This window comes from Lissotriton helveticus, chromosome 7 (assembly GCF_964261635.1).
Source record: "Lissotriton helveticus chromosome 7, aLisHel1.1, whole genome shotgun sequence".
Lineage (NCBI taxonomy): Eukaryota > Metazoa > Chordata > Amphibia > Caudata > Salamandridae > Lissotriton > Lissotriton helveticus.
This window is the reverse complement of record NC_136068.1, coordinates 139,087,449-139,102,263: the sequence shown is the minus strand read 5'-3', so window position 1 is coordinate 139,102,263 and position 14,815 is coordinate 139,087,449. Positions and strand designations below refer to the sequence as shown.

The 14,815-nt window shown below is 44.3% G+C and overlaps 1 protein-coding gene across 2 annotated transcripts in view; it reads left to right on the top strand.

The window, feature by feature from the left end:
• The window catches only part of LOC144768247 (targeting protein for Xklp2-A-like), a 124,370-nt gene that overhangs the window by 6,046 nt on the left and 103,509 nt on the right, over positions 1-14,815 (top strand). For both annotated transcript variants that reach the window (XM_078651768.1, XM_078651767.1), the window contains exon 2: positions 3,851-3,961. In XM_078651768.1, the coding sequence (XP_078507894.1) occupies positions 3,859-3,961 (103 nt within the window). In that variant the 5' untranslated portion in view covers positions 3,851-3,858. The remainder of the gene's footprint in view (positions 1-3,850; positions 3,962-14,815) is intronic.

Below are 14,815 nucleotides of genomic sequence, written 5' to 3'. Positions count from 1 at the left end.
CACAAGCCATGAGCAGTAGCAGTGTATTTGGGGGTGCGTTAGTCGCTCCTGTAGGACATGGTGACTGGCCTCCTGTAGAACCTTTGTTCAGAGGAGTGGGACAGATGAATCCTCATTGTTCTATAGTTGTGTTGGAACTGCCAGCAAACATACACACACAACTTTTTTCAGTATTGAGCCTCCTATCATTTCCCATGAGCTAGGCCATAACTGTTTATCCACGCTTAGAGAGAGAAGAGCACTTTCCATTGTGAGTACCAATTCTTAGTTGGTGTGAAGCAACTGAACTTTTGCTAGTATTTACTGTTCCCAGCCACTGCAAGGACCTGGATAAACTCCTGATCAGTATGCTGGTGTTAGGATGCAGCTTATCAGGACAATCTCTATTTTTGTAGGACTGTTTTATTTTACATGTGAAATTGGTCTGTAGAAAACTTCTTGGTAGGGGTTTGCCCAACATTGACTATTAGCGGAATTAAAAGAAATAAGCCAAATGTGCCAGGTGGAAGCATTGCATCTCTGGCCCTAGAGTCCATTGAAAGCCTGTTTATATATTTTATATATCATTGGCATGGAGGGTGGGGGGGTTTAATTAGCAGGTTATCGTGGGCGGTTGGGATACTAAACTTGTGAATATGCTCCTCTAGTTGTATGTAAATCTTCTGTCATGTAGGCAGTATGGTAGTTGGCAAACTATAAATCTGGTCATTGGGAGGAGGAAACGTCCCGAGACCAAAATAGTGTGGCGAGAAATGCACACATCAGGATAGAGAATAAAACACAGGGCTCAGCCACGAGGAGCACACTTTAGGTCGGGGAAACTGGCACCCTAATTGAAACTGGTAGACTTGGATGTTTGGAGTGATAACCCCAACCCCCAGACAATGGCAAATTTAGGCAATGTGAAGAAACCCTAAGACACGGAGACAAACGCTCATAACTTGGCCAGGGAGTCCGTCTCCATGCCAAATAATGCTTTCCATCAGACTACCACCTGCTTAAATACCCCATACTCCTGTCCACATACCTCTCTAGACCAGTCTCCATTCATGCTGCTGTTCTCTTTTGCCCCATCTGCTGTCCTAATCCACTAAATGTCCTTCTATCCAGTGATTGAACACCTGCACCACCACATTACCACAAATCCAAGGGCAACGTAGTAGGCAGAGGGAATTTGAGTGGCGGGTGAGGTGAGCAGGAGAGATGTACAGGCCTTTTTGAAGCTGTGAAAATGAAATGCTGGGTTAGAATGTGCAGAGGACATGTGCGCATACACCCATGAACTTTAAGGTGGGTCAGGTAATATTTTCATAGACAAACAACCATGACTCGTAATGATGGCATGCACTTTTGTTGGAAAGTTGCCCTCTAATAACCTTTTGGATCAATCCATTATCTAGAGCCTCACTGATCATGCACTTGTTACAAGACTCCATCTCTTTAAGCCTTTGTACATGTACCCTAGATTAGTGGATTGTAGCAGGATTTCCACTGCGTTCCTCCTTTGGAGGAAAACCCATTGAAATTGCACAGAAACCTGTCTATTGGTTATGCCTTTGGCCAAGACCTTATGATTGGTCTGTAGAAGCAAGGCTTTATTTCTGCACAGCAATATATAGTGACCTACCAATCTGTGTTAGGTCTCTTTTAAGAGACCTAGAACCAGGCAGGCTGATAAGAAACTTGGTACATTGTTACCTTGGCACCTCTTGATTGGACAACCTTTGCCTGTGTTCTGATTTTTCCTTTTTGTGACCACACCTGCTTTATAAAAAAGAACCAGGATGACAGGAGTCTTAGTTGCCCATGTACACAAATGCTTTTTAATAACACTTTCTCTCTAACTGTGGGTAGATTGCCAAGCTACCTAAGTTAAGAAGTTTTACATAGTCCGAATCTTTTACACTCTCCATTGCACATTCCACTCCAGCATCCTGCAGGGGTGATGAGCTGTGTAGAATGGTTCAACAATTTTAATTTTGGAGCTCTAAATGTAATCTGCTTGGAAACCGTGCTCCCCCTGGACAGGGGCTTGTCAATATGGTGATCACAGGCACAAATATGGTGACAATCACATAAAGATGCTGCAACATGCACCTCCCGACAACAAATGACATCAGATTTCACGCGAAACACAGACCATGTCAGCCATGGAGTGGTAACAGATGTATAAATGTCGTTACCCACTACTGCATGAGGCCGTTGGCAAATCTGACCACCTGATTTCGGCCTAATTGGTGAAAACCAAATAGAGGTTTGCGAGTTACAAGTAATGTCTGACAGACTGGTATCCAGGAAAGCACAGTCCCTACAGATGGTTACATTTATGCATACTTGTGGTAAATCAGTATTATCGAGTAAGACCTGCTTCTCTATTGAGCCACCCACTGCTCTGCCAATTTACTCCATCACAGCTGACTGCCCCAACATTCTTTTCTGACCTCTAAATCATTTCTGTGCTGTTCGATACAGCATGCAAAGTAACGTTTGCATAACGTTCAAGTCCAACTTTCACCTTGGGAGAAAACAAATGGAAGGCAAATATCAGATCAAGAATGCCACCATGTGCTTATGACGCCAACTGAACACCCCAACACACACCCCATCAAAACATTGCATTATATGGCCAAGCATAGTGTCTACTCCCAACACAAGCTGAATAATACTCCACCAAAGAAGCCCAATTAAATACCAAGGCCAACAGTTGGCGTATCTGGTGTAATGCAAAAACTAACATTACTAGTGGTAGCAGACCTTCATGAATAAGGTGGATTTTCAATGCTAAATTGTTTTTAAGGTGGGCAGTGTGGTAATCCACTTCACCTGCTTCTGAAAGCCCCACCTTCCTTTCACGTGTCATGCACTGGAAGAGTGACACTTTGGTGATTTTATGTGGATGATCAAATGTCACAGCGGGTTACTGATAGTGATATCTATATTGAAGTAAGGGGATATGAGCGAAAGAGCACTTTTGTTCGGATGGTGTAGTCCGTGAGTAGGCCCCAGCAATTTTATCTGATGTGCATAACCAGTTTGATTGCCTGGCAGAACTAACGGATGCTTTTCTCCTTCTCGGGTTGTAGTTCTGAGAGACTGCAGTGCTCTGGAATCATAAGTTTGGTTTCAGGAATATTTTCATACAAGGAGTTTCCATAATTGTGCTGCGAGTTGAGTCTTGTTACCAACCTTCACTTATGCTGTGAAGAACAAAGTCTTATGGGCTTCTGGGTCCTTTACTTTAGATTTCGGTTCTGATCCTGTGACTGAGGCATTTGAAAGGCAATATTGCGTGTATTCTAAAAATAAAATAACTTGTTTATCTTATGTTGGAAAATGTAACTGTTGATCCCCAGTGGATGAAAACATTGCATTAGAAGTAGCAAGTTAGCCTCTTTTTAAACTCATGGCATTATCTTGGTTAAAATATCCTTGTACTGTCGCTTGTGGATTTAATCCACATGTTGAATTTTTGACGTCTGTAGTCTTCTAAAGGACATTAAGCATGCAGGCACATAACCTGCCGTTTCTATTGGAATTTTGCAGGATTTTCCCAATTTGAGAATTAGATATTTTCTGCTTTGCAGACTGAATTACTCCTGCTGTTGCTGGAGTTTATCCTGGTAAAGCCGAAGTAGTAACAAAAGGGGTTGAAGTGCATGCTTAACACCTTTGTGAAGTTGTTCAAAGCCTCTACTTATAAACTTGGGAGCAGCTTTACCAAAGGTCAGCCACTTGTATTTCCAGTCCAGAAGTTATCTGCAGGTTCAATCTCTATATGAAGAAAACGTTTGGACACTCTTATGGAAGTGACTGCCCATGTGTATTTTTTTTTTTTTGTTAACCACTACAGGTTGCCTGATGGATTCCGAGGCTATCCCTCCTGAGCAAGATGAGACACTTCGACAGCCAAGAAGCTCACAAAAGGATCTTCCACGAGCCATTGTTGCACCATTTTCATTTGGTAATGTTCAGCTGGTTTATTCCATCTTACTTAAAGGTTTTTATAATCCCATTTCAATGTGGGATGAGTGGTCGTATTTAGTTGGGTTATCATGTTTGACAGGCCAGGAGTGAACTTGGGTCTTGTACTTTTATATTCCTTGAATACTATAGCCTCTAAACTGAAGTAATTACTTAGTGCTAGAATGTGGATCCCTCCAGTGGCTGCCTCACTGACTTATGAGCCTTTTATGGGACCAGCCTAATTTCCCCCACGCTCTGTTGGTGGGTCACTCGAGGAGGAAGGGGAGAATATCTCTGCATCTAAATATTTGTGGCTTTCAGCATTTAGTTTGTTGGGCAGAGACGCAGGGAAGAATTAATTGGGTGTTTTTAGAGTAAGATGTGTGTTGCAGGGTTCGGGTGCTCTTCCTCCTAGCCACCTACCTTATTGTGGAGGCTGACTGTGTTTTCAAGCTGTAAAGTGGTCCTCCCACCCTCAACAGTGGATTTTGGTAAATGGAGGAAAGCTAACTATATCATGCCCTACTTTTTTTGCCTTCCAAACTATTGACACAGTAAGTTTTACTTGTGTTTCTCTGTACTGTGGTAATTACACATTCTCAGTTATATTTCTAATTATGACTTTCTGAGTACTTTTCATTTTTGCCTCCACAGCTCGTGCTGACGGGTGTTTTGTTCAACTCTTGGCTCCAGTTTGTAGCAGCCTACAATATCTCAGTTTAGAGCGAATTGCTGAATTGTTTCTCCCTGCCAAGACAGTCACTCTGATCGCAACCGTGTCTCCCTGCCAAGACAGTCACTCTGATCGCAACCTTTTTTAGAGTGCATTAGGATAGGAGTAACAGACCCCACAAGTGGAGGCTTGGATATCTTTTTGGGCATTGACCGCAGGGTCCTGTACAATCCTAGACTCAAAGCACTGGCAAATGCAATCTAAAGGCCTAGGGAAAGTGTAGATAGGTGTTTTGGTGCCCCATTGGAATTCAGTACGCTCAGGAGAGTAAGAAGGGTGGTGAGCCTTCCATATGTAAGCACCCTCAAGGATAGCTTTTGGACAGTCTTAGTAAAGTCCCTAGAACTGTTAGACTTCGGAAAGCAGAGGACAACTGCCCTGTGATTTATTGCTTCTGGATCTTGCTTACTATTGCAAGACGGTTGCAATTTGATAGAACTAAAAGCATGGAAAACAGGATGAAGATGGAACGTGCAGATTGAAATGAACTGAAGCTTGGATTTAGGCCAGTCTACAATTTTGTCAAATCTCCCTGCCTACAGAAATGCCGAGAAAGGTAGTGATAGAGCGTGCAGGTCACCCGACTATTATTTTGACCATATGCACACTTGGGCCCATAAATTCAATTTACCATATTTATTAATCAGGTAACCTTGCACTCTACTACCAGCAACCCAGTTCATTCCTATTGTTTCCACTGTACCCGACTTACCAATCCACGTTACGGGTACCTATGATCACAAAGGATCAGGGAGCTAGCTGTAAATGAAGACCGATACCATTTACTATATCCGCACTCATATAATAACCACAGACTCAGGAAGTTTTGAAAACCTTTATCATTTTCATCAATCTCAGCAAGCAGAAAGTTAACAGTAAGTAGGCTATAACTAACCAACATCATAAAAAGGTATATCCGTGTAAGAAAATAAGGCCAACCATTTAGAAGCCTACAGGGAAGGTAAGAACAGGGAACATGCTAGTAAGAAATGTTCAGGAATTTAGACTTGATGTGGAGTGACTATAGAACGGGAAAATAAGGAATATGCTAGAATGTCACAGATTGTATACCCCTCAAAGTGGGCAAAGCAGGTGAACTTTAATAAATCTATAGAAGATTCGAAGGTAACATGTAGCTCTAGGGAAGGTAAAAGTGGAGCACGCGAATAATTCACTATAACCACTTTAAACCAGCTAAAGGATGGGTAAAGAAAAGGAACATCTATATTTTATGAACTGTATGTAGGAATATACTTATAGGATGGGGAAAAAGGGGACATGCTAGTAAACAAACCAGAATGTAGAACTTTATTATTGGTCAGCAGCACAGGGAGGGTAAGAAAAGGAACAATGTGCAAGTACGATTTATTAAAATCAAGGAGATAAAGGACGCAAATTGGGTTCCCTCAGTTATATTTACCTAGAACAGTGTGGAGACCAACCCTGGCCACCGGTCAGTTAAGGACCGGAGAAACCCCAAGAAATGCAGTCGCCAGTAGGCCAACAGGTGCAGATTGGAAACCCAGTACAGGAAAACCAGATTAGGATCACCAAGGCAAGACCAGCACCCGCAGTTCAGTTGCAACGCCTGCACTACACCCTCTCTGCAGCTTTCAGTCAACCTCGATTGGGTATCTAGAAATTTCGGACAGAGTGCTCCGCAGCACCTCTGTTTCTCGATCAGCTATTGAGTGCATTGAGTCAGTGACAGGTCAGCAATTCGGACAAAATCTCTAGCTAAACCTAGGCTAGTTATACTGTTTTCAAGTCCGTGTACCACCCCCCAAATGTTGCAAGTGTAAGAATCCTCAATTTCGATGGGTCAAAAGAAAGGACAGGTCATCACACCAACTAGGATTTGGCCTTCTCAAGCCTTCAATTTACATTTTTGGGACCTCCCATCAAATTTGGGGTTCCCATGACATGTGCTTTTCACCTAACCATGGTTAATACAACATTCATATACAATAGTTTCAAACGTAGTACAGTTCGGCTTCGTCTTGCTGGTTTACAGGTCGGTCTCCAGGAGCATCTTGGCTGTGGGTTCCACTGCTACAAGGTTTTCTTCCCTCTGCCATGGTGACTTGCGCAGTAGGGACTTCCAAAATGGAGTAGTAAGCACCCCCAGGCCCAAAAGATTTGATACATGGAAAGTGAAGGAAAACAATTTAGAACACAGAAATAAAGGCGTACACTGTATACCAGGAATCCCTTTATAACTCCCATTACTTTATAATAACTATAGCATTAGGATTAGTGCAGACAAACAGTATAGCGAAAGCTGCAGTGCAAGCTTCGGCATGTGAGAACATAAAGCAGCCATCTTATTGCTAATGCGCAAATGCAAAGGATTCCCACCAGAACTGAGAGTACGCCACGTCACATGGGTATGACCGACGCATGCGCAGAAGAAATTCCCGCGTAGCAGCCATTTTAGTGGCACTCTTTTTAGGATGAGTAAACACATAAGCAAGCGTCACTGGGGCACCCCGTGTAATGTAAAAGGTGCAATATTAGTAACACGAACAGGTTGATTATATTTTTATTAACCTTATTTGAGGTTCTTGATACAAGCAAGTTGCTTTACGTGCAAATCCTTGCTCCATCAGTAGCAAAGTGAAGCATGGTTTTTTCGGTGCTCTATCCCTGCTTACTGAATCCCTCACTGTGGTTTCTAATATTCTCCCGTCAATATTTGGGTTCATGTTGGTATTCCCCAATGTTGTGTTGGTGCCTAAGCCATCCATTGTCTTGACTGCTTTACATGAAGCTTCTTTTTGGTTGTACATATAGATAACATCACCCTGTCTTGCTGTCACAAGTGCGTTTGGGGATGAGTTGCCAAGTAGAGCTAAGAGGGTGGAGAACAATACATGAGTTGGGGAAATTGCAAAAATTCACAATTCGAAGTCAACCACTCTTCTGTTTTTGGTTTCTATAAAACTAAACTCAGCCAAACGTCTGAGTAAACCTCCTCCTTTCTTTTGCGTTCAGTATAAATGTTCTGGCGATGAAGCACAACCAGATGAAGCTTCAGCTAGTTGTACTGTGGGTGGAGCTACACCAGCATATGCTGATCTTATGGTGAACTTTGAACATTCCACGCAGGCTAAATTCTTGTCCCAGAAGGCTTCACTTCTTGGAGCAGATGTGACTCCACTTGGTTAAGGGAGTTGTCAAATACAAGAATCTACCAGTACACAACAGATTCTACCATTTATGCCATACAATACTATTATTGAAGCTAGTGTTGTTGGACTAATATAGGCACATTTATTCCAATACCAGGTGAGAACTAGGTGACTTTCTTGAATTGTTGTAAAATGTAAACCTTTTCAGGTAAGCTGCCACCAGCCAAAACAAACTCTATGGGCCTCTTGCTCGCCCTTCTGGGTGGCTTCCTTTTTTTTGGAAATGCGGTTTATCGTGTTTGTTACCATCATTCACACACTTTCTGGAGGATTCTTCTGCTAACCAAAGAGCCCTCACCTATGGAATATTCTGAGGCCTCATACTTTATCTGGAATTCTTTAGAGCAGTTGCTCCCTCGTGGCATCGCAGAGTTGGCAGAGTAGAATATGGGTGCCACTCCTACATGCTGACATTAGTTTCTATTTTGTTTTCTTCAGCACCTCCAAAATGGTGCAGCTGTGATAAATCTGATCAGTATGCTGAACACAACCTGAGACCATTTTTAATTGGCACGGAATTCCACTCCACAATACAGGTAGGTAGGGGGACTGAGAAATCGCCGATTAGTCAGACAGAACGAGGATTATGAAAAGTAACTTTTCTGCAGATGGATATTTCTAAATGCCGCTTTCTTGCTTCTTTAGAATAGATACCAAAGCAGTACCTCGACAGGTTGAGGGTATAAGGAGTGAACTCTGCAGAACTGAGCAGACAAAATGCCCCTCTGCAGGCCTGCCTGTCACGGTAGTAGTGCTTTGTGAATGTGCGCCCAAATGTCCATGTTGCGGCATGACCTGCCTTCCAGACAAACTTTCCCTGCTAATGCCATCTTAGTGGTTCTATGCATGGTGAAATAGGTTTGTAGACCCTTCATGTGGGTGCTTCAGGTCAGGAGTGTAGGATACTTGTTTAGCCCAAGTGTAGTATGTTGTAATGCAAAAGATCCACTTTGACGGGGTCATGCGCTTTACAACCTTTGTCTTCTTGGTTGCAACAAATCTCACAAAGAGTTGGTCATTAAAACCATGCTCCTTCATGCATTCAATATAAAGGCCCAAAGCTCTCTTGGGATCAACTCTCAAAGCCTCTCATTCGATGGATATGGTGGAGAGAAAAAGGCTGGAAAGATAATAGATTCCCTCAGATGGATACTATGTTGACCAAGAATGCAGCGTTGGGTTCCTCTGTACTAGTTTGTCCAGAAAGGTGTATGGGGGCTTTAGTGACTGCACCTGCAGTTCTCTGACCTGGTGTGCAGAAGTGATAGTGAGATGGAATATTGCTTTGGTGGTAAGGAACCGCAGAGAACCAACAATGCATAGACTAAAACAGTGTACCAATAAGAAATAGAAGGACCAAGTTAAGGCCCCTTTCAGGTATGATGAAGGGTTTTGGAGAAAGCTTACATCACAATTCTCACCACAACAGGTGATTTGAAAAGCAGAGGTTGTTCAGGCAAGTGGTGAAAGGGTCAACATATAGCCTTTGACTGTGACCACCGTAAATCCTTCCTGGGCAGAAGACTAAACAAACGATAAAACATTTCACCGCCTGGCCTTCAAGGAATCCAGATTGATGGCCCCTAGGCAAGGCCATAAACGTGTCAACGTCCCAAATGTATTAATTTTTTTGCATGGACTGCAAGGATCCATTCACCTCTTTCAGCTGCATGCCAAAATTACTCGGTTGTTTCATTTCAGTCTCCGGGCATGTTATGTGTAGAATATAGTGCAGAACTGTGCCCTAATGCTGAGGCAGGTGGCCCTTCTGGAGGGTAGCCTAATTGGACCGAGTGATGCTCTGATTATACCACCTGCTCCTTTCCCAACCTCGGCAATCAAGATGGTTTGAGCCTGGTATATCCTAACCTTCCTCAGAACTCTGATCTGGGTAGAAATATGTACAAGGAGGTTTTTGTTCTATCGCAGTTTGAATGCATCCCTTAACCTCCCTGGATCAAACTGCAGCATGCTGTAGTCTTTACACTGAGTTTTCGATGGTGGCAAAAAAATCCTCTCTGTAAACAAAGAAGTTTGGGCATGTGCCCGAACCTGAAGGGTTGAGAGGTTTCTCAATCTGAGTATGTCCTCCCTGGGCAGAATATAAATCGCAAAATCCCCCAATGGACCAACTTGTAGTCAATTGTGCTGGTACTCTAAATATACAAAAAGAACAAGGGGGGGGGGGGGAAGACAGGAAGAGTAAGGGGGGGGCCTCTCTAGTGAAAGGTTGCACCTAACTCCACCATGCATGTGGGGAAGGAAAAAAACTTTGTTTAGTTACCTTCTCACACAATAGTGGTGTCATGCTTCATCATCTGGTCACCAACTACTAAAGGTCAGAGTGGGCTCAACCAGTGTTGGGAGCGCTTTGGATAAATGAAGACCAGGGGGACTAAAGATTATAAAACTTCAGACAGACCCCTGGTTTCCCTTTATTCTTGGGTCAGTCTGGGTAATTACAAAATCTTCAAACTGGTCTGAGACCGTGGTGCCGACATGTTTCAGTCCTCTGTGGCTGTGTAGGTCCTGGACTTTCTTTAGGGCAAAGGATAACACCTCTGGGAATTTAAAGATGGGGGAATCCATATCCTATCAATGTTTCGAGAGCAGAGTAGCTGCTCCCCATGTTTAACAGATAATTGATCTGTTATGTGTGATCTTCCATCTATGAATAAAAACAAAGGATGACAAACGCACAACATTAAAAATGACATCAATACAGTAGTGCTGTTGTATTCTTAACCGTTTCGGTGTATGGTGGAAACAAGACTCATACGCATACCATAATCATGTGCATGAGTGTCATCAGTCTCCTCTCCTCTTGTGCAACTCATTTCTTCATCTGTAACACAATGATTCTATGACAGCTATTTGTGTAGTGGCGAATATATTTGCATCCTAACATTTATTTTGTTAGTCTTCATACATAACAGTGCCTGCACCCAATGTCAATCTCTAAGAACAGTTCACAGCGTTATTCCTCAAGACCAAGTGAATTTAGAAGTGCTAGTGAGCACTTGCTCACACTCACCACACACCCATCTGTACCTTTAAAATCTACCACATTCATTGTAAACCTTACCCAACTCTGGGAGGCTCAGTGTATCACACAGGTCCAGTATGGTAATGTGGGTGGTCCGGAAACAATCGCCGTGTTCAAATCCAAGTAAAAAAGTGGAAAATGATGGATGAAAAGAAATGCACTGCTCAGGGCTCGAAGGCTGAAAGTGGGCGAAATTGCATCTAGCTTGCGTCGTGCGACAGTGTCTGTGTGCTGTTGTGTACTTCCATTAAAGATCACGCCTGCATCTCAAACCTAGTAGGTACCGTTCCTTGGCTTGTGCAGGGAGTTTATGGAGGGTGGTGTTTATATTTCATAGTGGAGCGCAGGAAAGAAAAATCGGTAAGCGGCATACACGCCTCCACTCACGGACCAGAAGTGACTGATACGTCACGTTGCGTCTGTCTCAAAGTGCGGTGGTGGGCAAGATGTGAAATGTAGTTCCTTGAAGGCTATTCTAGTACGGAGTTCGAACTGGACCCCAAAGGAACTAGATGTGTTAAAATTACGCGCCTTTAATAATGGGACAGCACACCAAGGGAATAGAAGTAAAGGAGGCTGTGGTCCAAAAATGGGATTTCTAGTTGTGTAGTGGACCAGCGCGTCATCATGAAGTTTTCAGTAGGGTCATTTGATGGATAATAGGTTGAGCAGGTGTTTAGTGTCCTGTACGTATGATTTTATACACGGACTAGAGGGCGCAAAAAAGTGTATTTAGACAAGGGTTCAAGAGTTGACCCTATACCCGAGACAATTGGTCTTCCTGGAGGTGGTACTTTCCCTTTGTGAATTTTGGAGATTGTATAAAACAGAGGTATCCATGGATCCTCTTGGTTGGGAACCATGATCTTTTTTGGGTGATTCATTCTTTCTCAAGGGCGTCTGCTGTCAATGAAGAGCTTGTTTTACTGAGTCGTTGAGTTGGGTCTCGGTTGATCATTTTGTAAAATTTGTCAGCCAGTAGACAAAGCCTCACTGGTTGAAAATGTCCTGAATCACCCTGGAATGAAGCCTACATTAGTGATCCTCCCTCCTACACCTTTTCAATCTTTTCTGATGTTCCATGACCCTGCCAGGTGATTGGCAACAAGTAAAATCCCCTGCTGGTCCAGTCATCTCCATAGGCTCCGAACCTCCTGCTACAAGATTCATGACCCCACGCTGCCCAGCTTGCTGCAGCATTATGTGGTCGCCTGTAGTCATGAAACCTGCACCAGCCTTTTCCTTGATTGGTAGATGGAAGCTCCAGGAGATGTAGGGAGCCAGCAGTGTAAATAATAATCCTGTATTTGTAAAGCGCACAGCTACCCATAGTATGTGTTAGAGGCATGTGGGCTGCTGAATTCATATCTGTGCATAGATCGCTGCCTAGTGTTGGGTCCGGATGACTGCACATTGTTGTCCTGGAAGAGTGTTCGAAGTATCACAAGATAGGTGGCTCCTCCTTTGGACTACAGTGTGCATGGGCATCCTCTCCATCCTCAGTTTTTTTCCGCCATTGGGTTCGGATGTACTTTCCTACACCAAGTTCGGAATCAAAACTAAGGCCAAAAGGCCTTCGGATCCGTCGGTATTGTTCAAGCGCTCGGTAACTATCTACTTTTTCAACATCTGTTGCACTCCGGTCGTCGAATCGGGCCGTGAGGCCTTTTCGACACCACATGGACCGACCGTCGATGGAATGAGGTCCTTCAAGTTCCCGCACACAGATAAACATCCAGTGTGCAACAAATGCCTATCTCCAGACCACAATGAAGATAGTTGCCTAGCCTGTGCCCAGTTCCGATCAAAAAAGACGATCCGGAATCGACTGGCGGCGAGGCAAGAAATGCAGAGGTCGGCGCCAGAGCCCGATAATATCTTCGAGGAGGAACTGGCCAGCGCCGAAGACTCTAATCACGACGAAGACCAATACTCGGAGCATGACTCCAAATATTAAATCGAAGAGGAGGAATTAGTCGTCTATCTCTATGAATAAGATCAGGACATCGTAGCGGTTGAAGACTACTCCGATGACGACCTGGGGCAAACCGTGAGTACCCCGCCCCATATAGACACTACACCTCTATCGGAGACTCTGGTCGCGGCATCGCCATCAGGCCTTAGCCGAGATCAACATCCTCGTTCTACAGCCCCGCTATACCGCCCGGCTAAGAACATTCAGAAAGAGCCTTCTGAGACGCAACATACAACAACGGTTTCATCGAAACTCGTCGACCATACCGTCTTCAGACCGAACGTCGTCGAGCCAAAGGTCATTAAGCCGAAGGGCGTCGACCCGAAGGCTAGTCCCATTACAACCTTCGAAGCCGGAAACAGTTGAGTCGACATCAAAGACCAAAGCTGTCGAGTCTAGCTCTAAGTCGAAAGCCGTCAGGTCAACCCCGAGGCCAAAAGCACGTCGAATCGACCCCTAAGACTAAGCACGTCGACTCGCGCAAACCAGCCTCCAGTATCGACAAAGGGGAAAAAACGGTCGACACAACAAGGTCTATGCCCAAAAGTAACGTCAAACCAAAGAATCGATCAAGCTGAGCCCCATCGAACCGAAAGGGCATTGAGCCAAAAGTGCAGGCTCCGACACTATCGAACCGACAAAACCGCTCGGTCCGAAAACGGTGGTGAAGCCTGCCAAAGACATCGAACCGACCAGTTGTCGAAACAGAAAAAAGCGGTCGAACCCAAAACGGGCACCGACCCCCCCCCCCCCCCCCCCAAAGCAAAACAAAAGGCTACTGCACCAAGGCCAAAAACTGTCAGATTATTCATCCAGATCCCTCCACATAACCAGTCAAAACTGTATATCGACCCAAACACTGGTAAAGTGACTGTCTATACAAAAACTGAAGACTTTTCTGGACTTCCACTAAAAAAGAAAAGGGACTGTGTTACCTCTCCTATTCTCTTTGAACCTATCACTCCAGCTATGCCTGCTACTCCATATTCCCCCAACATCACCTGCACGCTCTGACTACAACCCAGAGGGAGATCAGGACGTAGATGTGGGGTTTGGTTATGCACAAAACCCAAATGAGGACCTCCACTCACAGCCATGGGACGGGGGAGGAGAACCAGACACTGAAGGCACTTTGCCCATTACAAACCCTTCAGTATACCAACTAGGCCTTCACCCACAGAGGATACAGTAGCATTTAACTCACTACTGGATAGAGCAGCAACTTACCATAACGTAGATATGCACTCTGATGCCATTGAAGACTTCCTCTTTGATACACTGACACCATCTGAAAGACATGTCAAGACACTCCCCATGTTGAAGGGCGTCTTAAAGCACGCAGGAGACATTTTTAAAGACACTGCTAGGGCACGGGTCATAAACCCACGAATTGAAAAGAAATATAGGGCCACACCAATTGACCCTACATACATCAGGGGCCAACCACCCCTAGACTCCCTAGTGGTATCTAACGCACGCAAGCGTGCAAATTCCCAGACTACTGGGGAGGCTGCTCCTCCAGGCAAGGAGTCAAAAATCTTTGAGGCATCAGGCAAGAGTGGCAGCTCAAGCAGCAGACTCATGGAGAATAGCCAATACACAGGCCTTACTAGCCAGGTATGACAGGGCGCACTACGACGGTCTAGAAGAGATTCTCCAGCACTTACCTGACCCTTACAAACAACAAGCAGATGAACTTATACAAGAGGGAAAACTCATCACTAATGCGTCAATTAAAAGTGCCCTAGACGCGGCAGACACAGCGACCAGATCCGTCAATACAAACGTGCTGCTCAGGCAACACTCATGGCTTCGCATATCAGGCATTAAGAATGAAGTTCAATCCACAATTCTTTATCAGCCCATCAACCCAGACTTTTTGTTTGTTCCAGCAGTTGATTAAATTC